We start from the raw sequence: 24,716 nt of genomic DNA, 5'->3' as shown, positions 1-24,716 counted from the left end.
TTTGTCACATTCAAGTGGATCTCAGCGAGTTCCAGGACAGCCGGGCTATACATACAGTGAGACCCTGTCTCAATTCTACTCGGCTGGTGTGTGTGTGTGTGTGTAGGTTGGTGGTGGTGTGGACATTGGGTGGACATGGTTGCAAACGCCTGTAATCCTCTAATTTGGGTGGCTATTGCAGAAGGCTCCCAGATTAGCCAGATCTAAATTGCAAGTTCGAGGCTATCCCTGGCTGCACAGTGAAGCAAAGAAAAAACACAGAACAACCCAAAAACTGGCAGCTGCTATTAGGATAAGCAGGCCAACTAGAACTTTCTGCTAAGCATTTTGCTTAAGTAGTAAAAATCTAATCTCGAGCTCCCGTGATATCAATGACTTTTGTGTGGAGTTTATTCCTTCAAGTAAAAAGTTAATTTTATCTCTGTGCCGTCTATGGGAAAACTCCGTGAGACACTGAGAAAGCTTTGATCAATGGCGCTTGTCCCTCAAACAGCAAATCGGTCCTATTCTCATGAGGAAGGCTGAGTCATCGCTTCAGATTATCAGCCAACGTTCCAGGTAGAGCGCATCTGAGATAAACCAGAGCGCCAGAGACCATATCCAGCAATTCCGGGAAACTCAGTCCAAGCAGCTCAAGTTCACTACGGTGGCCGCTAAGGCCATGCAAGCTACAGTCAGAAGGGGAAGAGTGCGCTTGCGCGCCTCACTACACAGTCTGGAACTAATGGGATTTCTTGAAGGGTTCGTCATTCTCGGCTATTCTATTGGCCAAGGAAAGGGAGGACCCGCCTCTCCGCGTAGCCCATTGGCCTCGTGTCCAGGTAGGGCGGGGCCAGGAGTCCCGTTGCATCAGCTGGTTAGCTGGTTCCGCCTGTGGCCACGTGGCGCACGCGCAGTGCGGAATTGTAGGTCTACACCGCCGGCTTGGGGTCTTCTCTGCGGTGCAGCTCACGGGTTTTGTCTCTCTGTGGTCCTTCCATGTCGCAGGAGAAGGCTAGCAGCCCTTCGGGGAAGATGGACGGCGAGAAGCCGGTGAGCAGGCGCCGTGGGGTGCAGAGAGCGGATGTGTTCTGGGAGCCGGCACTGCCCGGCGGGGCAGGAGTGGAAAGTAGCAGGGAGCAGTCGGTATTGGGGGCCCTGGGTAATAAGTTAGGAACTCTTGCTGGCAGGGTCTGGGGGGTGGGGGGGCATCTTCATCCTAGAGATCTGTGAATTGAGACTGAGTGGTTTGCTCAGATAGTAAGCATTTGGGGCTTAGACTCCCGCGCTTGTATTTTTTCACTAAAATAAGCGGGAAGAACATTTGAAGAACTTTTTAAAATCCTAAACTGCGTGGAGCAAAAAGCTCTAGTTAGGAAGGAAAAGCCAGTCCCCGCGATCAGATCCAGTTTGCCCAAGATTGGGTGCTAAATAAGGCTGGATGCCCCCATTGACAGACTGTTTTGAAATTAAAGCCTCTGTCTGCCAGGTGCTGGAAGCGACCTAAATAACTTCACACACATCCCCTTTAAACTTTGCTTTGGGCTGTCACCCACTGGTTAGGAACAGCATTTGTACACTGGCGTGTTTTCTGCCCCACCCCTCTTTTACAGCCAACTGTGCCTGTGTCCCCTGTGTATTTATTTGCCCTGGCACTTAGTCAGGCAGTCCAGGTGGCTACACAAGTTAAGATCGATTCCTGACTTTGGGGGCTCCCCAAATGTGCAGGACTGGAAAATCGTACTTCTCTGATTAGCTTGGTTGAGTTATAGAGAAGCACAGTCAGACTGTTTTATTGGGTTTGGAAAAATGAGGTCAGGTAAATCAGGCAGGGCAGGGCTGTCCAGGTTCAGGGGATGAATTGTGCCCCGGCTGTACAGGGAGAGACGGGAGGGAAGTGCAGCGATTGAGGCTATCAGTATTCTCTACGTGCAGGAGTTTTGTAGGGAGGTGCTATGTATGTATTGTATTGTCAAAAAGTGACATGGCATGGGGGTTTAAGGAACATTGGAAAGGGGTGAGGCCATATGACAGATTGTCTAGGTAACCATTGCTGACGGTTGCTAGGGTCTTCATCAAGAGGAGTTTCCATCCTGATAGGGCAAATCACTAAAATGCTTGTGTATGCGCTTTAAGCTACAGATTTAAGGCGATGAATGACAGGTATACATGGATAGATTTTGTTCCTATTTCCTTATGTTTTTAAGGTGTTTTATGGTTTTATAACTTGGTTACCCCTTTGCCTCCTTCCCTGCTGTCTTTTTTTAAATATTTTTTTTATTTAGATTTATTTATTTATCATATGTAAGTGCACTGTAGCTGTCTTCAGACACTCCAGAAGAGGGAGTCAGATCTCATTACGTATGGTTGTGAGCCACCATGTGGTTGCTGGGATTTGAACTCAGGACCTTTGGAAGAGCAGTCAGTGCTCTTACCTGCTGAGCCATCTCTCCAGCCCCTCCTGCTGTCTTTTAATCCTGCTAAACCCACCCTGTTACTTCTGAGGCCGACTGGGTTCTTGAGATTCGTCTGAGGCTGGAAGCTTCTTAAGATAATCATCCCCTGAGTGGGCATGTAACACTTCAGAGTGGGACTTTGTGAGTAAAATTACTTGAAATGTGAAGTGTGATGTCATTTCCTCTGTAATAATCAGGTACCTTAAACTTCTGGCAGCTTCCTGGGCGAGGTACAGATCTGACCCCAGACTTCGCTTGTCATCGAGAGCCGTCCTCAGCCCCACAGGCTGCAAGGCCTTTTTCCTTTCACACATAATCTTCACAGCATTGTTGTGAAGAACATAATTACATTCAGTGTGAAGAGGGAAAACAGCCTAGGAGATCTGAAGTGATAAACAAGTGATCACTCAGTCCACATGTGTGCTTTAGTCTCCCTGCAGAGAGCTGGTGGGGAGGGAGGGAGGGAGGGAGGGAGATAGTGCTCCCTGTCCCTCCTCGAAATAACTCTTATTGAACATGTTACATTTTTTTATTGCTTTGCATACAGGTCCAGGTAAGCTTATTGAAGGGAAAGTTACAGGGACAGTTATAAATGAAATTTGAGGAAGTGCGCATTGATAAGTGGCCTTTTCTTCCTTTCTTAGAGATTGTTTTAATTGTAAGTTGTGTAACTTGACTTTACTAGTGATGGAGTTTCCAATCTTTCAAAATGAGGTTGTCCATTTTATTTCATTGTTTTAAGATGATAGCTTTCTTAGCTGCAGTTCTGGAGAAGGTGTCAAGTTAGGCTGAAGTGCGAGAGTTCTCTTTTGCTTCTTCAGGTGGATGCCAGCGAGGAGAAGCGGAAAGAAGGAGGCAAGAAGAAGAGCAAAGATGGAGGTGGAGATGGAGGTCGAGCAGAGGTAATACGAGCTCCGTCACGGAGGCTTGGGTCTGGGGGGCTTCCGAGGAACAGGGGACTGTCTCAGATGCGCCCTACAGAAGGAGCGCATGTGCGCTGCACACACAGGCATTCTTTGCAGGCATTCTTTCTGCTGTCTGCACGCTGCAGGTCGAGCCCAGATGTTAGGCCTGCTGTCCCCTGTGCAAGGGCTCTATGGTCACTGAAGGCAGTAAAGTAGCACTCCTTGGAAAACCCAGGGAAAGGAGGGTTTTTTTTTTTTTTTTAAAGGAGCCTGAGAAGGAAAAAGGACTTGCAGGTACCCGCCAGTGCAAAGGGACGTGTGGATAATGGTAAAATGATCTCACGGTGGACATAGGCAGAAACGTGAAAGATGAAAAGTATAGAGAAAGGGCTACAGTTGTTGCAGAGCTGTCAAGACCGGGTGCTGACTTTCTGCTTCCTTAAGTGGGGGGGTAAGGGCTAGAGACTCCTTCTTGGGTTCCTACAAGTACAACCAGAACCAAACAGAATCCGGTTCCTTGGTTCCTCTGTCATTGCTTGGATCTGCTTCTGCCTTCTGGTGGTTTACTTGTGTCCAGAAAATTATTCAGTTCCTCGGCCCATGTCACAGGGAACTGGTAGTTTAGAAGCCATCCCAGAATGCACTTTGTTCCTGGTGCCTGAGGAGGTGGTTGTGCGCCTGGTTCTGCTGGGTTTGAGTTTCAACTGCCGTGAGCTGTGCTTTGCTTCTTTGCATTTAGTCATTGCAGTTTTACTGGGGACCATGGAGAGCTGCCGGGTCGTAGGAGCACAAAAGACTAAGCTTTTAAAAGTAACTCAATAAATGGACTTTAAAGAGTGGGTTATAAAGCTGGAGTAGTGATTCACACCCTTAATCCCAACATTTAGGAGCTGGAGGCAGGAGAGTGCCAAGTTCTAGGCCAACCCAGGCTGCATAGTGAGGCCGTGTCTTAGAAAAACAATGCACAGACCCTGTTTTTACAATGCTGAGTTGCTGAGCTGAGAACTGTCTGAGTTTACAAAGGCCGGCTTTACCAGTGATGAAGGATGGTGTTGCCTGTGAACAGCCAATCCCTGTTCGTTTTACACTCACATTATTGTGGGAGACATCGTTGATAGTGACTCCTAAGATTTGCAAGTAATACGTATGTCTCTTAATTTCCTCGTCTTACTTCGGTTGGAATTCTATGTCTTGCCCCACCACAGATTGAAACGTGGTCTAGAAAAGGTAACAAGCAGTCCAGTGACTGCTGAGACTTTGAAGTGGGGAGTGTGATTACTGTGTGACTTAAATTTTCTACCAGAATGTAGAGTGGACATGGTGTGCCCAAGACCTTGCTTTCTCTGCTCCGATCATTTGCAAACTTGTCTTGGTGCCTGTCTAGGGACAAAATGCAGGTTTTACCCGTCTGGCATGGAGCTCACTGCTCAGTTAATATTCAGGAAGTTTAACTAAGTTATTTTGTTTTGAAAATGCCAAGTATATTCAGAAGTAGACTATAGTAAGGCATGGAAGTTTGGGTGGGAAGAGATAATCAGGCGCACACTGGATAGACTGGGGTTGGGCTCGTGTTTGTACAGTGATGGGCTGCGGCCACTGTTAGTGTATTTGTTTTTCGTCAGTAGTCATGGACCACTGTGGTAATCTGATGGGGTTGTGGCCATGTGCCATTAGGCCTGACAATAGGTGATAATTCCCTTATATGTACACACGTATAAAATCGTAGTAGAACCAAGCCATTTCTTTTTTATTGTTGTTAATGGCCAGCATGGTGCCACAAAACTGTAATCTGTCTTGGAAGGCTGAGGCAGGAGGATCACGAGTTTAGGGCTAGAGAAGGCTACATAGTGAATTTAAGGGGGTGGGTGCAGGGGAGAGGGATCTATGTTGCCATCATTTGGAGAAGCAATTATCAGGGTCACTGTTTGCTTAGACAATAGAAGTTGGGTTTGTTTTTTTGTTTGTTTTTTAAATCTTTGTCAAACTTTTGGGGAACTTTGATGTTTTATATAAAATATTCTAGCTAATTATTAATTATATCGAATATATAGACTACGGTGATATGTGCTATTTTATTTAAGTAATCTGACTAAGATGATCTTGGCATCTTTGAATTGGATAAATATTTTCCGTTTGTAGGCTCCTCTAAGTCAGATAGCAGTTTTGGTTGGTTGTGAGTACACATAAAGTCCAGCCAGCCACACAGACTGGCCCCTGATTGAGATTCAAACCATGTGGTCCTTCGTTATTTGTGCAGTGTTGGTCATAGCTGAAGTCAATTAGCTAGAAAAGATCTGGAAACTGACCCTGCTAGATGTGCAGGTCTTTTGATGTGTGCTTATTGAGCATACATGAAACCTTGATCCCCAGGAACACATAAACCAGGCCTGGAAGCATATACCTTTAATCGTAGCCCTCTTGGTGTTAGGAAGATGATGAGTTCAAGGTCATCCTTGAGACCTTAGGAGGGCATCCTAAGAGAGTAAAGGTCACTGGAACAAACTAAATTATAGAATGGTAATTGATTATCAATTCAAGATTTAGGCAACTCAACTGTTCGCTATTTATGCTTTTTTATTTTTGACTCAACATTGCAGTGACACAGTTTCTTCTTTTGCCCTAATTTAGGACTAGATCAATGCCAGTGACCATTGTGATCTGTGAAGCAATCTGAATTAGTCATCATGGACTTTTGTGCTGTGTATTATTATTTCCTCTGAAAGTAAAGCAAGGATTGCAGATTTCTTCTTCGTTCTTTTACAGTTGAATCCCTGGCCTGAATACATTAACACACGCCTTGATATGTACAACAAACTCAAAGCAGAACACGATTCTATCCTGGCCGAAAAGGCAGCAAAAGATAGCAAGCCGATTAAAGTCACCCTGCCTGACGGCAAGCAGGTGGATGCGGAGTCCTGGAAAACCACGCCGTATCAGATTGCTTGTGGAATTAGGTGAGCCCTAAACCTCCTCTGATCTTCTGTGCTTCCTAAAGTAACTAAACATGCATTGTCATGCCAGCACATCCTGATAGTATTCTTATGTTTGTGCTAAAGGTGTTTAACTTACCTTACTTAGTTGAGATCTTTGAAAATCAAGGTTATATATGGAACTTTGTGGTCAGGACTCACTGTTACTTTGTGAAGGCGCCTGCACACCTCGCTTTTCTCTTAGGAGGTAACTTGGTAGTCTCTGCTGGGATCAGAAAGCTGCAGAGACTGGACAGTGTTCACCAAGTTTTATTTACATGTCCCAAATTTGAGCTTATTTGTGAAGGTGGGTAACCTCACAGGGAAAGTTAAACAGGCAGACATGAATGAAAAACTATGCCGTGTTTATAAATGCAGTGATGAACTGTGTATTCTTAAAGCTTACTGGGTTGGAAGAAGTACGAACAACTGAGAACTGACTCCTACTTTATGGCAGAGGGAAAGCTTTCTTATTCTTGATCGGAGTCATACGTGGTGACTTCATCTGAATAGTGTAAAATTGTCAGGCATCTAAAACCAGTTGTCAGCAACCCAGTGGCAGCCAGAAGCCTTCCATTTTAGTAAAGCAAACAGAACAACGCCAAAGTGCACACAGCATAGAGCTGTGCCCGCCCGTACAGCCTAGGGTTGTAGTGTGCCTCGCATTTACATAGATTTACTTCAGATATGTAAAAATGCTAACTGCTGGCTAAATTTAGATGTGTAGAGCCCTAGCGTGGGGGTTCTGTGTGCGTTTTAATACCTCCATCACCCGGAGGTACTAGAGAAGCAAGTGCCAAGTGTGGACGCCTCCGCTTTTAGAGCACTGTTTTTGTACACTCCTCTCAGTCCTAACAGCAGTAGTTTTTCATTATTAGCCTTTATCAAGTCTTGCCAAGTAACCACCCTGTTCTTGTTGTATTTTAAGTCAGGGCCTGGCTGACAACACCGTTGTTGCTAAGGTGAACAAAGTCGTTTGGGACCTGGACCGCCCGCTGGAGACAGATTGCACGTTGGAGCTGCTCAAGTTTGAGGACGAGGAAGCGCAGGCCGTAAGTTGGACTTGCAGTACAGGCTGGACCGTGAGCTGCATAAGGGGAGACGAGCTAGTCTGCGTCGTGGTGTTCTGTGTGTGGTGTCACCCGGAGGCCACAGTTGTTTATGACTGTGACTCGGGAGCCTTGATTGTAAATCCTGAAAACTTTGGTTCGGGTGTGTGCCCAGGGTGCCAATGCTTTCAGGCATTGACTCATCACAGATCTGCTGAGACTGAAGCTATGGTTTTTCTTTCCGTTCTCAGGTATACTGGCACTCCAGTGCCCACATAATGGGCGAGGCCATGGAGAGAGTCTATGGCGGATGTCTATGTTACGGCCCACCAATAGAAAACGGCTTCTATTATGATATGTACCTTGAAGAAGGGTAGGTTAAGAAACTGGGAAAGGGAAAATCTGCATGGCTCCGGGTCTAGTTCTGTGTGTTTCCTTTAAAGCACTGTCATTGAAGGAAAAGGAGCTACAGCTCACAGTATAAAGCTGCTAGTGACAGTCACTGACAAAACTGAAATACTGAGAGTTACCTATAGTGAAAACTCGGGGAGGGGTGGAAGTGTGCCCTGAGGCATGCTGGGAAACGAAGCAGGTTCTCCTTTCCCATTGCTATGATGGAGCTTGCACAGATGTCGCTTGTGAGAGTTCCTAATGGCTGAGGTAGAAGCCAGTGAAAATGCAAATATAATTGATGACCAATTTAATATTAAATTCTAATATATGACACAAAGCTCTATTTTAAATAGTAGAGAAACAACCCCTGAATTGGCTCAGATGGAATAGGCAAAGCTTTGCTTTTCTCTCCTTCAGGGGCGTGTCCAGCAATGACTTCTCTTCCCTGGAAACTTTGTGCAAGAAAATCATTAAAGAGAAACAAACTTTCGAAAGATTGGAAGTTAAAAAGGAAACATTACTAGAAATGTTTAAGGTAAGCTCACTCACAACCCCTTTGATGTTATTAGCCAGCCCTTCAAGTCGTGTGTCAGAGTTTCCTGTAGAAAAACTGAAATATCTTCAGAACGTGAAGTGTCAGTGCGCTCTAGAAAGTGTTCCGACTCGCACTCTCGCTGCGTATTTAGAGCCGAGCATGCGAGGCCATTGGGATGTCTTCTTTCTCATTTGCAGTACAACAAGTTCAAGTGCCGGATATTGAATGAGAAAGTGAATACTCCGACCACGACTGTCTACAGGTGAGAGTATGAGATGCCGTGCGACCCAGCTGCTGTGTTAGTCGGCCTTTGGTAACATTCCTCTCTTTCATCCTTAGATGTGGCCCTCTGATAGATCTCTGCCGGGGTCCTCATGTCCGACACACCGGCAAGATTAAGACTTTGAAGATACACAAGGTGAGGCCTGCTGGGAACCGGGCGGAGTGCTGACGCCCCGGCTCCGGTTGCTTTCTCCCACTTTGTCTTCTTGTCAGTACACAGAGGACCACTTTGTTTTTAGAGCTGTGTACGGTATTACTAGGGTACCGTATGTGTCCTCTGTACCCCAGTACTCATTGCCGGAGCCAGCAGGTGGGGACAGGGGTTTTGAGACATCACAGAATCGTCACAGGCCATGGTAGCTTCAGAAGTCTTGAGACTCAGTATCGGAGTTTATCCAGGTTTTCCAGAAGCTAATCCTGTTGGCTTTGCTAGCTTAGACATACTGCACTTACAAGAGTGTCCTCCGAGTCTTGACAGCAGTCGGGTCAATTCCACACGCCTTTCATTGTATTTATGAGTTCCTTTCCATGTTGTGAGGGGAGCCCGTGTGGTTGGAATGGTGGTGATGGGACTGTGCTCTGCAGGAAGAACCTTCTAGAGAGAAGCAAGCAAAGAATACCATGCTGTGGATGAGTCTCCCCACTCAGGGTGACCTCAAAACAATGCGACACATTTACTAGGACTGTGTGTGTAGGTGTTGACAGATGTAACTGCTGTGTCATTGTTGCTCCTTTCCTTTAGAATTCTTCCACGTACTGGGAAGGCAAAGCAGACATGGAGACGCTCCAGCGGATCTATGGCATTTCATTCCCTGACCCCAAGCTACTGAAAGAGTGGGAGAAGTTCCAAGAGGAAGCCAAAAACCGAGACCACAGGAAAATCGGGAGGGTGCGTGGAGAACCGTCAGGTGTCTCGGCTGAGCCTCCCTCAGCTCGTTTGGGTTGAGCCTACTGCACTGGGTTTCATGTGGAAGAGGACTGTGTTCTCTAGGAGGTGATAGTGTCCACACTGTCCTTCTGAGACATTCAGACTCCATCTCAGTTAGTGTTCTGAGCACAGTGCTAGTGACCCAGGGCTCCCTGCAAGCAGCGTTTCAGAGCTGGGAGATGTAGACTTAGAGCCCGTCTCATTGGCTCCCTGTGACACTGCAGAGCCTGAGTCTGAGGGATCGGCCTACTCTCTCTTCAGGACATACAGCAGGTCACCAGGGCCTGTCCTTTATCTCTCTAGCTGCCTGTGACTGTCCTCTCTAGTTGGAGTTACATTTGATTCTTCACAACTTTTTTGTCCACAAAGTGGAGTTTCCTACTGGAGGTCTGAGAGCTGTCCTACTGCTTTGACTACTAGCAATAAATAAACAGCAGTGAGGAAGCTGATGGTGACTGGTGGGTTCCCCAAGGACTTTAGCCACTCCCTATCTTGCATGTTTTCTTTAATACTGACACACTTGAAGTCTGGAAGAGAGTGTCAGAACTCTGAACTGTGAGGACCATCAGTCATTTATACATTTATAAACAATCTCTTACTGTTTTATCTAGGACCAAGAACTATATTTCTTCCATGAACTTAGCCCTGGAAGTTGCTTTTTCCTGCCCAAAGGAGCCTACATTTATAATACACTAATGGAATTTATCAGGGTAAGCCTTGTTTGTTAACTGTTTTCTGAAGAGTTAGAATATAAGATCATTTTATTAGCCAGGGTCTGGTAAAAGAAAGATTAATCTGCACTTGATAGAAAAAGGAATATACAGTTATTTTTTTAAGTTGAAGATTGTGACTGCAGAGGTGTGCAGTGGTTACTCTGTGGTTGTGAGTGACTGCTGCTCTTCCAAAGGACCCAAGTTCAATTCCCCAGCCCCCACATCAACTGCCTCACAACCACCTATAATTCCAGCTTCAAAGCATCTGACCATTTTGCTCAATGCATACCGTACTCCTCCATGCCTACTGTGGAGTGCTTGCTCCCCGCACAGTAGCTTATGTACTTACTAATGCACAGCCATCCCCAGCCTATGCTTCTGTACTGGGAGCCGTGCCGTGGTAGCATTATTTCCATGAGTTTTGGTGCACCACCTACAGATGGAACTTCTGAGCCCTGATAAATGTGCCTGTGACTTCACTAAGTGGGGTAAAGTTGCCCTGTGAGTTTTATTCCCTCCACAGAGGTGAGCATTGATCTCCTCGTATGTGTGTTCTGCTCTAACAGAGTGAATATAGGAAAAGAGGGTTCCAGGAGGTCGTCACTCCCAACATCTTCAATAGCCGGCTCTGGATGACCTCTGGCCACTGGCAGCACTACAGCGAGAACATGTTCTCCTTTGAGGTGGAGAAGGAGCAGTTTGCACTTAAGCCCATGAACTGCCCGGGACACTGGTATCAAGCGCTCTGTGTTTTTCTTTCTTTTTGCTAAACTTACCTGGATGTCTTTATGTTGAGTGTATGCTACATGTCTGGGTTGCTGCAGAGTTGGGATGAGGGTGCTGTGGCTAGAGTTATAGGTGGTTGTCAGCAGCCGTGTGGGTGCTAGCAACTGAGCCTGGGTCCTCTGGAAGAGTAGCAAGGCTCTTAACCTTTGAACCGTCTCTCCAGCCCTGCAGCTCTGCATTGATAGGGAAGATGTTCCTGTGCTATAAATCATTCTGGATTGCTTTAGCCCTTTGAAAGAGGCGTGTGTGTGTGTGTGTGTGTGTGTGTGTGTGTGTGTGTGTGTACATATACAGTATCAGTGTAGAAAGGAGACTAAGAAGAGGTCTGTGGATCCTGTGGAGAACAGAGTAGAGTAGTGGAATATCTATGCCATGAAGCAGAAGGGAAAACTCTGCCTTGGATTGAGAAAGGCGGATGAAAAGTGACTTCAGGGAGCTCCGAGGGTGTAGATGAGTGTGTTCATGTGTGCAGCTCTGTGGACAGGTCATTCCGGCCGAGCTGCTAAGAGAAGTGCCTTTAAGAATCTGACTTGTACACACCAGGGAAGCAGAGCCCTTCACTTAGTTCTCACAGCATTAAGTTTCTGAGGCACCCGGGCCCAACTAGAGCAAGCCTGATATTAGTTTTCAGTGTTAGAAGTAATGTGTGTGCAGCTAAAACTATTTCTTCATCAAGTCTTCCTAGTAACTGACCATAGTCTTCGTATGAATGGAAAGCTACGTACAGGGCCTGCCTTAGACCTCAGCGGTACATTTGCTTTATCCTCTCTTAGCCACAGTTGGTTGCTCTGTAACTCAGGCAAGTGCTTCTATTGCTCTGTGAGGCCTGGGGCTTGAAAGATGTTGCTTGTGACTGACTAAGATCAGGGGCTTTCTGACAGCCTTTCAAGCTGTTACATGTAATATTTGAGGAATTGTGTTCTTGTGAACAATCAAAATGGCTAATTGTATTGTCACCCGTGAGTCTCTGAAAGGCCTCTCTCTCAGGTGCTAGGCAAGCACTCTGCTACGGGCTGCATCCTTCACCCTGACCTTAGGGCTTTGCCTTGCTTTCTCCTTCAGCCTGATGTTCGATCACCGGCCACGGTCCTGGCGAGAGCTGCCCCTGCGGCTAGCTGACTTTGGTGTGCTGCATAGGAATGAGCTCTCGGGGGCTCTCACCGGGCTCACACGGGTCCGAAGATTCCAGCAGGATGACGCACACATCTTCTGTGCCATGGAGCAGGTATACTGCCCTGTGGAGCAGTGCTCTGACAGAAGGGTTACAGGTGAAGGGAGATAACCGTTTCTCTTTCTTCCTTAAGATTGAAGATGAAATCAAAGGTTGTTTGGATTTTCTTCGCACAGTATATAGTGTCTTTGGATTTTCATTTAAATTGAATCTTTCTACTCGCCCAGAAAAATTCCTTGGAGATATTGAAATATGGAACCAAGCTGAGAAAGTGAGTGCTGGTTTTGGTGTGTTTGAGAACTTACACAGTGCTAGGAAGTCTTCTTAGATAGATGGGGCAAAGAAAAATGGCAGTTTCTGGTGTCGAGTGAGGGAATGTTTTCTGTAAGGTCTTCCTGTCCTTCAGAGTGGACCCAATGCTTTCGGACTCTGTCAGCTCCTGAGCTGTAGCTTTCAAGCACGCTTTGATTAGGAGGATGGCGTGAAACACCCAGGGGCTTTATTCCGAATCAGGTGGGAAGAGGGGGCATTGCAGCTGAACGACAGCTCACATCCTTTCCGCTTTATCTGTAGCAACTTGAAAACAGTTTGAATGAGTTCGGTGAGAAGTGGGAACTAAATCCTGGAGATGGAGCCTTCTATGGGCCAAAGGTCAGTAGCCGAGAATACTCGGGTAATGCGAGTTCTAGTTGTGCGTAAGAAACATTACTTGGAGTTGGGAAGAAGAAAATAAAAGAAAGGTAAGAAGAGCTGATCATAACCCAGTGCTTGCTTTGCAGATTGACATACAGATAAAAGATGCCATCGGTCGCTACCACCAGTGTGCAACCATCCAGCTGGACTTTCAGTTGCCCATCAGGTTTAACCTTACTTACGTCAGGTGAGCTGCTGGTATCTGCCCTGAGCCCTCTGCAGGCTCTGCATATACATACACATATACATACATATATACATATGATAAAACAAATCCCTTTTCTTCCATAGCCACGATGGCGATGATAAGAAAAGGCCAGTGATTGTTCACAGAGCCATCCTGGGGTCGGTGGAAAGAATGATTGCCATCCTCACAGAAAACTATGGGGGCAAATGGTAAGGGTCTTCTGTTGGTTTTCTCATCCAGTTAAATCCAGAAGAAACGTCTCCTTCTAAACTACACGTAGGAAGTCGGGAGGGAGGTGATTCTAATCGGTCACGTCTAACACGCTCGCTGTTGTTTTTCCTCCCTAGGCCTTTCTGGCTCTCTCCTCGCCAGGTGATGGTGGTCCCAGTGGGACCGACATGTGATGAATATGCCCAAAAGGTAATCCTTAAGTCGGATTTTTCTGACCGTTTGAATCTGTTCTTAAGCTTTTTGCAGTGGGAATCTTATCATATAGTCAACAATGGCCTTGGACTGAGCTTCTTGTCCTAGTCCCTGAATAGGTGGTATTGCCAGTGTGTGCCACACACCCATCCTTGTAACTATGCTTCTAAGATGTTGAATTGGCGAGCCATGTCTCCTTGTCAAATTGCGGGCTCACTGCTTCAAAGACTGTAGCGTCTATGTCCGATAGGCCTGAGTGTTACATCTTTAGAGCTTTGTCTTTGTGGTTCTGTGACCCATGTATTTGCTTAGTGTTTCAAATATACTTGTCTATCTTAACATTTGGTGTTATAAAGAAATTAATTAGGACGCATAGCCTAAACTGTATTAGAATTACACATCCCACTGAAGTGCCTGATATTTGCTGATTTGTTCATTTGTTAATGTAAATTTCTTCAGTGGCTTAAACTTTTTCCATCTTGCTGTCATGGCTGGCCAGTGTCTTGCCCTTCTAGCAGTTGTGTAAACATCAGGGTGAACTTCACACCTTAAAGACCAGAACAATTAGTTCTGCTCTATGATTGCTTCATGTTAAAGAATCACACATGCTTAACAGGCAGTCAGTAAAGAAGGCTGGGCATGGTGGAAAGCCTGTATTCCAGTAGCTGAATGATGAAATAGTGCACATGTTTGGAGCCAGCCCAGACTATATAGTGAAGCTGTCTTTAAGAGGGTGGGGGTGGGCAGGCAGTGGCAAGATGGCTCAGTGAGTGAAAGCACTTGCCAGGCAAGCCTAACAGTATGGACTCAACCCCTGGAACACACAAAAAAAGCCAGGTGCACATATATGCAATCCCAACACTCCTACAGTGAGATGGGAGGTAGGGATGGAATTGCTTGCAAGCTCACAGGCTTCCGTAGTCTAGAGGGCACAGGCTGCAGAAACAAGAGAGACCCTATAGAAGTTGCTGGCAAGGAGGCCCAGATAAGACACCTGTCACTTAGCCTAGTAACCTGAACTCAATCTCTGTAACCCCTAAGGTACAAAGAGAGGACATTCCAACAATTGTCCTACGAGAAACAAGATGAGACAGCCAAGTCCTGAAAGTTGTCCTCTGGGCCCCATACATGCACGTGACTAAATACAATAACAATAGTAAGCTTTCTAAATAAAACAAAGTTGATCATTGAGCAGTATTGTCGACATCAAAATAGATTGTGATTCTAGATTATCCGAAGACTTTAATCTTTTTTCTTTTACTTTTTTTTGAAACAAGGTCTCTATTATGTAGCTCTGTGTGCCACAGAGCTTACTGTGTAGGCCAGGCTGGCCTTGAGTAAAGGCCTATGCCACCATACCTGGCTGTGTACTCTGATCTCAACTGTATTTAAGAAACAAGTAAATATTAATCAGCCGATGAGCAGGGCTGTCCAGCAGACCGCTGCCTGTACTGCGTGTGGGAGTTCCCTGTGCAGCTGGTAGGCAGCTGGTTTCCTTGCAGCCGTGTCCCTTGATGTAGGTGATAGAGTTAGGGGCTTCTTTATGTTTGTGTTATTTCTTTAAAAAGATGATTTGACTATATTAGTTCTGACTAAAATATTAATTTCACAAGAGAATGCCCCTTCTTGTTGACGTGCTGAGCATGTTGGACCTGTTCCACCCCTAGCTCCAAAATATGTGGCCACTGGCTTTCAAAATGTAAACCCAAGTCATAATTTTGTGCTATCAGCTTCAGTACTTATATTAGCATTCATTTTTAATGTTTGCATAATTAAATTCATTGAAACATGTTACATTCCATGACAAAATAAACTGTATTTCTCTTTTAACTCTGACGAACTGTCACTAGGTACGGCAACAATTCCATGATGCTAAATTCATGGCGGACACTGACCTGGATCCAGGCTGTACCTTGAATAAGAAGATCAGAAACGCACAGTTAGCACAGTATAACTTCATCCTTGGTAAGAAACGAAGGTTCCTGTCCTCATAGGAAGAGATACTGAAATCTTGAGACTTAAGAGTAATGAATCTTGGTCATGAATCTACTCAATTCCTGTCTCAGTTACTGTACTTGGTCACTGCTGTGAGGAGACGCCATGACCAGGGTAAGTTAGAAAAGGAAGCATTTAACTGGAAGCTGGATTACAGTTTCAGAGACTTAGCCATGACCATCACGGCAGGGAGGAGCAGGCAGGCAGGCAGGCACTGCAGCAATAGCTGAAGCCTTCCATCTGATCCACAAGTCAGGGCTAGGGAGGGAGACTGAGCTGATGTTGGCTTTTGAAAGCTCAAAGCCAACCCCAAGTCACACGCCTCCTCCAACGAGGCCACGCCTTCTAATCCTTCCCAAACCAGTTCACTACCTGGGGACCAAGCAATCATCCTGTTGGGGCCAGTCTCATTCAAACCACACAGTTCCATTATGCACGTGTGTGTGTGTGTGTGTGTGTGTGTGTGTGTGTGTGTGTGTGTGTGTGTGTGTGTGTTTAACTTTTTGGCAGTCCTGGGAATTAGGCCCAGCAGCGGCACTTGCTTCACAACTTCAGTGTGCTCAATTCACATGGTAGGACAGTTTGGGGATGAGAAAACTGCTGAAGGGCAGGCAGTTCGATGTCTCCCTACGTGGAATTGCTTTTATATGATGTTTTTTTTATTAGGTTCACTGCCTTAAGTGACTCAGGCCAAAAGTTTTAGGTACTTAAAGAGGTCCTTTTTAAAAATAACCAGAACATTTTGTAAGCCTGAATGTATATGGCCATTTGTCCACCTCAGTGTATCTTAAGTTACAGGGAAGTTCGGGTGCCCTGGGATCATTTCTGCTGTTGAGGAAAGTCCTTCCAGGTCTCTCACTGAAGTCTCACAGAGCTTCGCGCCTTGTGTTTCAGTTGTTGGTGAAAAAGAGAAAGCCAGTGGCACGGTGAACATCCGCACGAGAGACAATAAGGTCCACGGAGAGCGGACAGTGGAGGAGACGGTGCGGCGGCTGCAGCAGCTCAAGCAGACGCGCAGCAAGCAGGCAGAGGAGGAGTTCTAGCAGGCACACGCTGTGCCCGAGCTGGCGCCGTGTCAGGGAAGACCTTGTACACCGGGAAGCAAGCGTGGCTTCAGGCCGAGCGTGGAGTAGCTCTGCAGTCTGCATGAATCGGCCTTTGATCTGGCCAAGTCTTAGAGAATGTTGTAGATGGGGGTTAAGAGAACCATTTAAAGTATTTTGTTCATTAAATGCCTCTTTCCAAAAATGGAAGATCCAAAAATGGGGATGTTTTATGTACCCGGGTTATTTTGTATGAATTCAATCAATTAGGAAATAAAAAGATTTTAAATGTGTCTAAGGAGAAAACAGAGTTGAATTATGGCGTTAAAATAAAATTTACTACCAAAGATATCAAGACCTCTGTCCTCACGGTTATATAGAAGCGCTGGTCAGGTTGTACCCCTCAGTCTCCATCTGAGGCATAGCGTATGCTGATCCCTAACTGAGGTGGGAGCTGGGTGCTGGCTTGTTAGTGACATTTTTATTTCTTCTGGGGAAGACAGCTTTAACTTAAAACAGTGATGCTCAAACTTTTAAAGCTGTGTCTTCAATGAAATAGCTGTGTATGGAAGACTATTCCATGTTAAATAATCTATATTATGATGAAAAACTTCAAATTTCTATACCAGCTAATCATTTTATGGAAAATAACATGAGGGAAATTTCTTGTGTAATTTTTTAAAAGATTTATTTATCTATTTATTTATTATATGTGTGTACACTGTAGCTGTCTTCAGACACACCAGAAGAGGGCGTCAGATCTCGTTACAGATGCTTGTGAGCCACCATGTGGTTGCTGGGATTTGCACTCAGGACCTTCAGAAGAGCAGTCAGTGCTCTTAACCGCTGAGCCATCTTGCCAGCCCTCTTGTGTGATTTTTATAGTTATTTTCAGAAGCCAACGATGATGTTCAGGTCTATAGCAACCCTACCAAGTGTGTTGTAATGGTTCCATCAAAGAGGAGCTGTTTTACATGGATTAACCCTCTAGTGAAGGAGGACATATGTTTACCCTTGGCTTTTTTCTTGGAAACTTCATATGGCACACTCCCAAGTGCCTTAGCAGTTAGACTGTGGTCGGCTTGGAATTTATTTCTGTGTGTATCTTGACAAGACTTTAAGACATTTCCGTGAAGCCAGTGTTTTCTGGTCTGTTTATTGATTTGCCTTTGTTTGACCTAATGATGGAAAAGCCAGTGTTCAGGGTCGAGGATTAGTGCCAGATGAATGCTAGGCGCATGCACACCTCACCACCAAGCCGCACCGCCAGACCGGTTTGCACTGCATGGCGGGAACCTTCTGGGCAAATGGTTTTAGCGTTTGTTTCTATGGGCCTTTCAGAGCATTCACTGGCCCACTTCCCTTTTCACGGGGGACCGGGTTACAGTGTGGTGTGTCAGACTGCTCTTACACAGTCAGCTTCCGTAACCTACATTTTATTGAAGGAGCTGGTGTGCCGAGGAGCCAGCCAGCTAGAGAAAAGCAGGAACCACTGTATAGTAAAAGCATCACATTCCTTGTGCTCTGTTGGTAGTTTTAGCTCTATCAAGAAAATACAATGGAACTGATAACGTTTAATTTCTCCTCTATGTTCTCAGGTGTTAAATTTATTTACTTGATTATCCATAGGCATGAAATCAACCAGAAGCAACCACTGACTTCTAGTAGTCTGGGACTTAATAAAGACAATCGTGTTTATTATTAGATACCATGTGTGACTCCAGAGCACAGGTCCATCCATTCAGGTATTGTTTGTGGCTGCTTGCCCGCTGGAACAGTAAGGCGTTTGAGTGGATGTGTCAAGTCTGCACGTTGACTGTCTTGTGTGGGACTTGAAGGACTGTGTCCTTTTCCTGCTGTGCTTGCTGCCTTACGTGTGCACAGGAAGTAGGCTGGCAAACTTCTTGCAATCTTGAACTGGCTGTAAAAATGGAAGGCACGTATGAATGAATACAGAGCAGTTCCAGGAGTTTGGGTCAGGTGTGTGCAGTGGATGTGTGTAGTACCATGGGTAGGAGCAGGAGGACCCCACAAGCTTGACCCATGTGGGTGACAATGAGATTCTGAAAACACGACTTATTTGATGGGCCCTGATGAACTTGTCTGGACCGCCTAACTCTGGGAGGGGTAGACGGAACACATGGGAAATCTCCATTAAATTAAATTAGGGTGGCCGGATTTCTGGTTTGGTCCCTAGCTGATATACTCAGTTACATCAAAGATGGCCACTTTTTCTGTCTCCTTTTATGTGCTGTTGGGTCTCACAGAAGTTTTAGTCTTTTCATTTCACCTCTGAGCATCTCCTGCCCCTGGTTCTTCCCACTAGGCCTTGGTTTTCATGGCTTATAGACCTTTCTATCAAAACTCATTTTGCATGTGTGTCCTTCTTACCCTATCGGATAAATACCCATCCTTTCTCCAGTCCTAAAGTTGGGAGACCAGTTCTGTGTGCTATACGGAGTGGGGAGAATTGAAGCCACTTCCTGTTGGTGAGTTCCACTCCCAGCAGCTCCTAGTGTTTCCCCACAGGTATCGTTCGAGGCTCTCACTGAGGGGTACATCTTCAGATCGTCACACTCCGTGTGCTCCGCCAACTGACTTGGCTTAATACTACTTCCTTCAATGTGGCTCTTACTGCTGCTGCTTTTCGTCCATGAATGACGGTTTCCTTTTAAATCCAACCATTCTAAAGCCCTGGCCTTCTGATGTAGACTCACAGGTATGATCTGTGGGTTGCTATTCTAACTGCAACTTCCAGCTGGACAAATATAACTTCTCCGAGCCTCTTGCTGCTTGTCAGATGTATACACTGTGTCCTATGGTGTGTAAATGCCATGGCAAGTCTCTGAGTTCTGTTACTTCTACTCCAGCACTTCTCCCCGTCATGTCAACTTGCCTCTGACCTCTCAAACTCAAAGCACTAATATCTTTTCTCTCGAGTATATTCTGTTTCCCTCAGTGTTCTGACTTCAGCTTGCATAACAATCATTCAAACCCTGCTTTCCCAAGACCAAAAGGATCTTGTGTATTCTTCATTGCACTGAAAACTCGGGCTCTGACAATAGAACTAATCTGGCCGTGAACGAACTGGTTGTGATCCCTGCTCATCTGAAGAGGAAAAGGGCCCTCAAGCACTTGCAATCCCAGGGCCTAGTTCTCAGGAGGGAGCGATGGCCTGGAGGGAGCGTGGAGGCTGTGGAGAATGGAGGAATGGACTGATGGGTGTCCAGAGGAGAGGTGCCTGAACCAGTGGATCACGAGCAGCCGTGGGTCTAATGGGATGAGCAGACTAAGCAAAAGAATGAGGAGTTGAGTGAAAAGGAGAAAATGATTTCGATCAGATTCACAGCAGACTGGATGCATGTTGATTTAGAAACAGGTAGTCCTTTACTGGGGGCTTCAGTAAAGCTGACTTCCCAAGGGATAATCTCTGAAGTTTTCAGCTTCTCCAAGTGCATTATGTCTCCACAGCAACGTTAAGGTGTAATTAATTTAAGTACTCTGTCCTGTGGCTACTGATATCCAGTATCAGTGACCCTGGGCATATATAGGTATGAATATAATAAGTGTAAAGCTTACCTTCAGACAGCAGAGGGCAGTCTTGCCCTCTTTAGCCAGATAGATGCAAGCACCAAAGTTGGTACAATCAGTTTAAAATTACCTAATTAGTTCAATTAGCTTGAACTGTCCTGTCCACTCACTGGAGATGAGTAATGGACTCTGGCAGCATCGTTGAATCATGTTCATCGCTTGAAATGGGGCTTTCCCGGATCACTCTCAGTAGCCTCTCACCATAACCGACCGTGGAAAGCACACAAGAAGCAACAAAGAAGCTAAGGGCACTGGGACTGTCCCTGCCATTTCTAACACGCTGTGGATGAAGGCGAGTGATGTGGCAGGGGTCCAGGGAGACAGTGGACGGGTGTCTGGTTTATAAGCAGAGAAGCAGATGCATATGCAGAATAAATGCAGTGCTCGCTTCATAGGCGCAAAGCTGTCACAGAATATGGAGATGCAACAGCTACCAGTGAGCTTGTCAAAGACAAAGGAACCCAGGAAGAATGCTTTGTCATTCTGGTGAAAACAGTCCAGCAGAGAGAGGTCTGTGGAGTGCTAACAGTGCATTATCTGGATCCTGTCCGGCAGATCACTTGCAGTGCAGGTTGCTGCAGAAACAGGAATCTACACAATGAGACAGTCAGATGACAAGCCCAGAGATCTCCTTTCTCCACTAGGATAAAATAATTCCTCCACCTCACTGCCCCAGCTTCTGGGGGTGGGATTGGCTAGAAACTAGGGCACCTTACCTACTACATTTGCGCCAGTGAGCTACCCTCCAGCCTGCTTTGTGCTTTGAGGTAGAGTCTTATTAACTTACTCTAGACCCAAAGGCGCGGTGCAACCTTGTGATCTTCCTGCTTCAGGCTCCTCCCCAATAGCTAGGAGTGCATGCTTACGTTTCAGCTGAACTTTGGAAACCATTAATTTCAGGGTCTCTAAGCGGTCCAGGGTTGATTAAGACTGAACTCTGTGTCATTGAAGTCACAGCTCTCATAGTGGGGGAGAAGAGGGCAGCACTCTCGGGTTAATGGACATAGGTCCGGGTTTTAAAAAATAGCTGCATGAAATTCTGTTCTATGACTTTATCACAACTTAATTCAGAAAGTGCTAGGAATTTCAATGTGGCTTTTTTTATTTTGGCCTGTGCAATTTTGCTTTTGTTGCTATACAAACCATGCTTCAGAAAATGTTTGCATGTGTTCCTATGTAATTCTCCTCTCTTACAAAAATAGTTTCTCAGAAGTGAGATTGCAATGTTAGAAAGGTTTCATGCCTTTTTAGTTTTGTAAGCTCCATCTTAGATGGTGTGGTGGTTTGAATAAGAGTGCTCCCCATCAGCCCATAGGTTTGACTGCTTAGTCATCAGGGAACACATCTATTTGAGATGGATCAGGAAGTTAGCCTTGTTGGGGGAAGTGTGTTGCTGGGGATGGGCTTTGAGGTTTCAAAAGTCCATGCTAAGCCTGGTCTTGCTCTCTCTGCCTGCAAAGGATGTAGCTCTCAGCTACTGTTCCAGAGTTGAGTGGTACCCTCCTCCCACCATGCCCCCACCATGATGCTAATGGACTAACTCTGAAAATGTAAGCAAGCCCACAATTAAATTCTTTCTAAGAGTTGTCTTTGGTCGTTGTTTCTCTTCATGGGAACAGAACAGTGACTAAAACAGATGGTCTGATAAATTCATGCCAGAGTGCCTTTGTTCCACTTGCTCACAAATGCTAGTGATGGATCCGTTCACAGATGAAACCTACCTTCCCAATCAGAAGGAAAAGGTACCAAAACCCAGTTAAACTAAGCATTTAATACTGTGTCATAAAACAAACATGCTGAGTGACAGAAATGTATGTTACTACTATTAGAGAGTCAATAATAATAATAATTACAATAATTTTACTCAAAGATTTTAGCTTTACTTTAGACTTGGCAGTAGTTCATTCCATAAGCCAGAATAAATAAAACAAGAAGGGAGGCTTGGTCTGTAGACAGACAAAGGCCGAAACAGAAAACAGATGGCTCATCTCAATGTTAAGTTTCCTGTAAGGCCAACATAGGAGACAGAACAAAAGGAAACTCCCTTTCAGGTAAGGATTCAGGTGGAGAGAACTTGGTTACCCTGACAACTGTCTCTGGTTTGCTTAGGAAAACTGGCTGTTAACTGATAACCCTGACTTTCTCTATAATCAGATAAGCAATTTCAAGAGGTGACTATTTAGCCTCTGTGATGGTTTGTATATCCTTGGACCTGAGAGTGGCACCATCTGAAGGTGTGGCCTTGTTGGAATAGGTGTGACCTGGTTGGAATGGGTGTGTCACTGTGGGTGTGGGTATAAAATCCTCACCCTAGTTGCCTGGAAGTCAGTGTTCCACCAGCAGCCTTTGGATGAAGATATAGAACTCTCAGCTCTGCCTGCACCATGCCTGCCGGAATATGCCATGCTCTCACCTTGATAATAATGGACAGAACTTCTGACTGAACCTGTAAGCCAGCCCCAATTAAATGTTATTTTTATAAGACTTGCCTTGGTCATGGTGTCTGTTCACAGCAGTAAAACCCTAACTAAGACAGCCTCCATGCCTCTGTTTTGTTTTTAACCAGATCTGTTGGGGCTTAAAACCATTTGATCCAAAACAATAGTCTCTCTGTCACTGTTACTCAACCCCAATCATCAGACAAGAAATGGCAGGGATGTGGCTGTTCTTAGAGTCTGATATTTATGATGGATTGCTATCAGGAAGGGTGGCAACAGGGAGTGATGTGCATTATGTCCCCAGCCTCCCTGCCTGACATAATCCTTATACAGTAAGGAGGCTCCTCATGAGTGGACACTGTATGGAATATAAATATTCTTCCACTCCCCCTGGGTTCAGTCTCCACCCTGGTGTGCAGCTCCCACACCTAATATGGGCACACACCTGGAAGAAGAACAGGGCCAGTTGATCTTCATCTTGGCCAGAAAATATACAGTGCCACACAAAAGTTTGTGGTACATAGCACTACTTGTAACTGGAAGAAAACATTGATTGTATTTAAAATCATCATCCCCTAAAAAAGGATCACAACACCCCACTACAAAGAGAACTTGCAAGGATATTTCAGTGTGTTCACTTTAGTTAAATAAGTGGCTGATAGGACCAGTGTTTGGGGACAATCTAGATAAAGATAGGACTGTAGAGAGTGATATAAGGATACAAGTGCTCTAGTTCAGTAAATCATAGCTTCTTCACCCTTTCCTGGGCACAAAACCAACACACTCAACACACACACACACACACACACACACACACACACACACACACACACTGAGAGAGAGAGAGAGATGCAGAGATACAGACAGAGACAGAGAGAGATCACATTCACTTAGCTTTCTGTAACTCCAACCACCACAGGTCAAAAGCATTTTCGTAAGTTTGTGTGTAGTTATAACAGGTGCTCATCTGAAACTGCCTCCTGTGGCCTTCTAATCCTCCCTCGTCCTTTCGTACTTTTGGTTACTTACCAGCCTACGGAAGACATTCCGGCCCTTCTTGGAGTACTTCCCAACCCTGCCCATATTTCTTTATGTCAGGACCTTCCATTTAAACAAAGTGCAATGCCGTTCTGCCTCTGCATACTGCAGATGAGCCTAAACAACAGAGCCATCCCTTTATACCCCATGAAAATAGAGGGAAATGACTACAAGTAATAAAGTAACACAGGCAGAAACCATGCATACCTATTCTAGAACTATAAATGTATAGGAAATGTCCAGACCAATGTATATATTGGGCTTTCATTTTGGAGGAAGACAATTGGGATGGGAGATGATGAACTGAGAGCTTTAGTTTTCCTGCCCTCCCAATTATTCCCTACTTGGCTCTTTCTTCAAAGACACACCCTTTTTCACCTGTTACGTTCTCTTCATGTTCATATGAATTAGTTGATGAAAAAGGACAATGAAGACATTGGGCCAGAAGGTCAGGATCCAGGTAAGAGATGAGGAGAAAGACCCTACCAAGCCCAAAAGTATAAATAGTGAATATGCTCCCATTCTTTCAATAATTATTTCTTTTATTTTTGAGATTATGAAATAGTTAATATCATTTGCTCCTTCTCTTTCATTCCTCTAACCCATCCATATATCCTTCTTTTCCTTGCTCTCTTTCAAATTCATGATCTCTGCTTTTATTATTAATGTTGTTATGTACACACACATATATGGATATGCATACACACATGCACATACACTATATATATATATATATATATATATATATATGCATATATTCCTAAATACAACCTGTTCAGTCTATATAACACTACTTATATGTGTGCTTTCAGAGCATACAGTTTGGTATTGGATGAACAGTTGGCATCCTCTTCCCTGAGGAACACTACTTGTCCCACTCCTGTTTTTTCTGTTGCCTTTTGTTCTTCACGTGGGGTTGAGATGATTTTAAGCGTGATTCTGCTGGTGAGGATGCAGCTGAAAGGGTCAAAATGTCACCTTGTTTTTTTGTGAGGTCCAAATGAGGATTGATTTTTTTTTTTCTAGAAGTCACTAATTTAAAAAGCTTCTACATCTGGAACTCTAAGTTCTCACAACTGGTCATGTCAACTGCAGTCAAAAGCCTTTGCTTACGTAATCTACAATGAGTCTATGTACATGCT

At 45.1% G+C, this 24,716-nt stretch overlaps 1 protein-coding gene across 1 annotated transcript; it reads left to right on the top strand.

The window, feature by feature from the left end:
• The first annotated feature begins 859 nt into the window (after positions 1-859).
• Tars (threonyl-tRNA synthetase) lies at positions 860-16,855 on the top strand. The gene is made up of 19 exons (NM_033074.3): positions 860-1,032; positions 3,257-3,337; positions 6,104-6,294; positions 7,238-7,361; positions 7,610-7,731; positions 8,169-8,286; positions 8,484-8,548; positions 8,626-8,704; positions 9,311-9,457; positions 10,108-10,206; positions 10,776-10,942; positions 12,058-12,220; positions 12,300-12,437; positions 12,740-12,817; positions 12,946-13,046; positions 13,151-13,255; positions 13,394-13,466; positions 15,320-15,434; positions 16,359-16,855. The coding sequence occupies exons 1-19, from the start codon at positions 979-981 to the stop codon at positions 16,505-16,507; spliced, it is 2,169 nt and encodes a 722-aa protein (NP_149065.2). The 5' UTR covers positions 860-978; the 3' UTR covers positions 16,508-16,855.
• Positions 16,856-24,716: the final 7,861 nt, after the last annotated feature.

This window comes from Mus musculus, chromosome 15, assembly GCF_000001635.26.
Source record: "Mus musculus strain C57BL/6J chromosome 15, GRCm38.p6 C57BL/6J".
NCBI classification, from domain to species: domain Eukaryota; kingdom Metazoa; phylum Chordata; class Mammalia; order Rodentia; family Muridae; genus Mus; species Mus musculus.
This window is presented reverse-complemented; position numbering and strand designations above follow the sequence as displayed.

Bases quoted from the DNA above. Each gene is read 5' to 3' on its own strand.
- Tars (NM_033074.3), top strand. From the start codon at position 979: ATGTCGCAGGAGAAGGCTAGCAGCCCTTCGGGGAAGATGGACGGCGAG. The intron at 1,033-3,256 runs GTGAGCAGGCGC...TTGCTTCTTCAG, and splicing joins AGATGGACGGCGAGAAGCCG to GTGGATGCCAGCGAGGAGAA. The intron at 8,287-8,483 runs GTAAGCTCACTC...TCTCATTTGCAG, and splicing joins CATTACTAGAAATGTTTAAG to TACAACAAGTTCAAGTGCCG.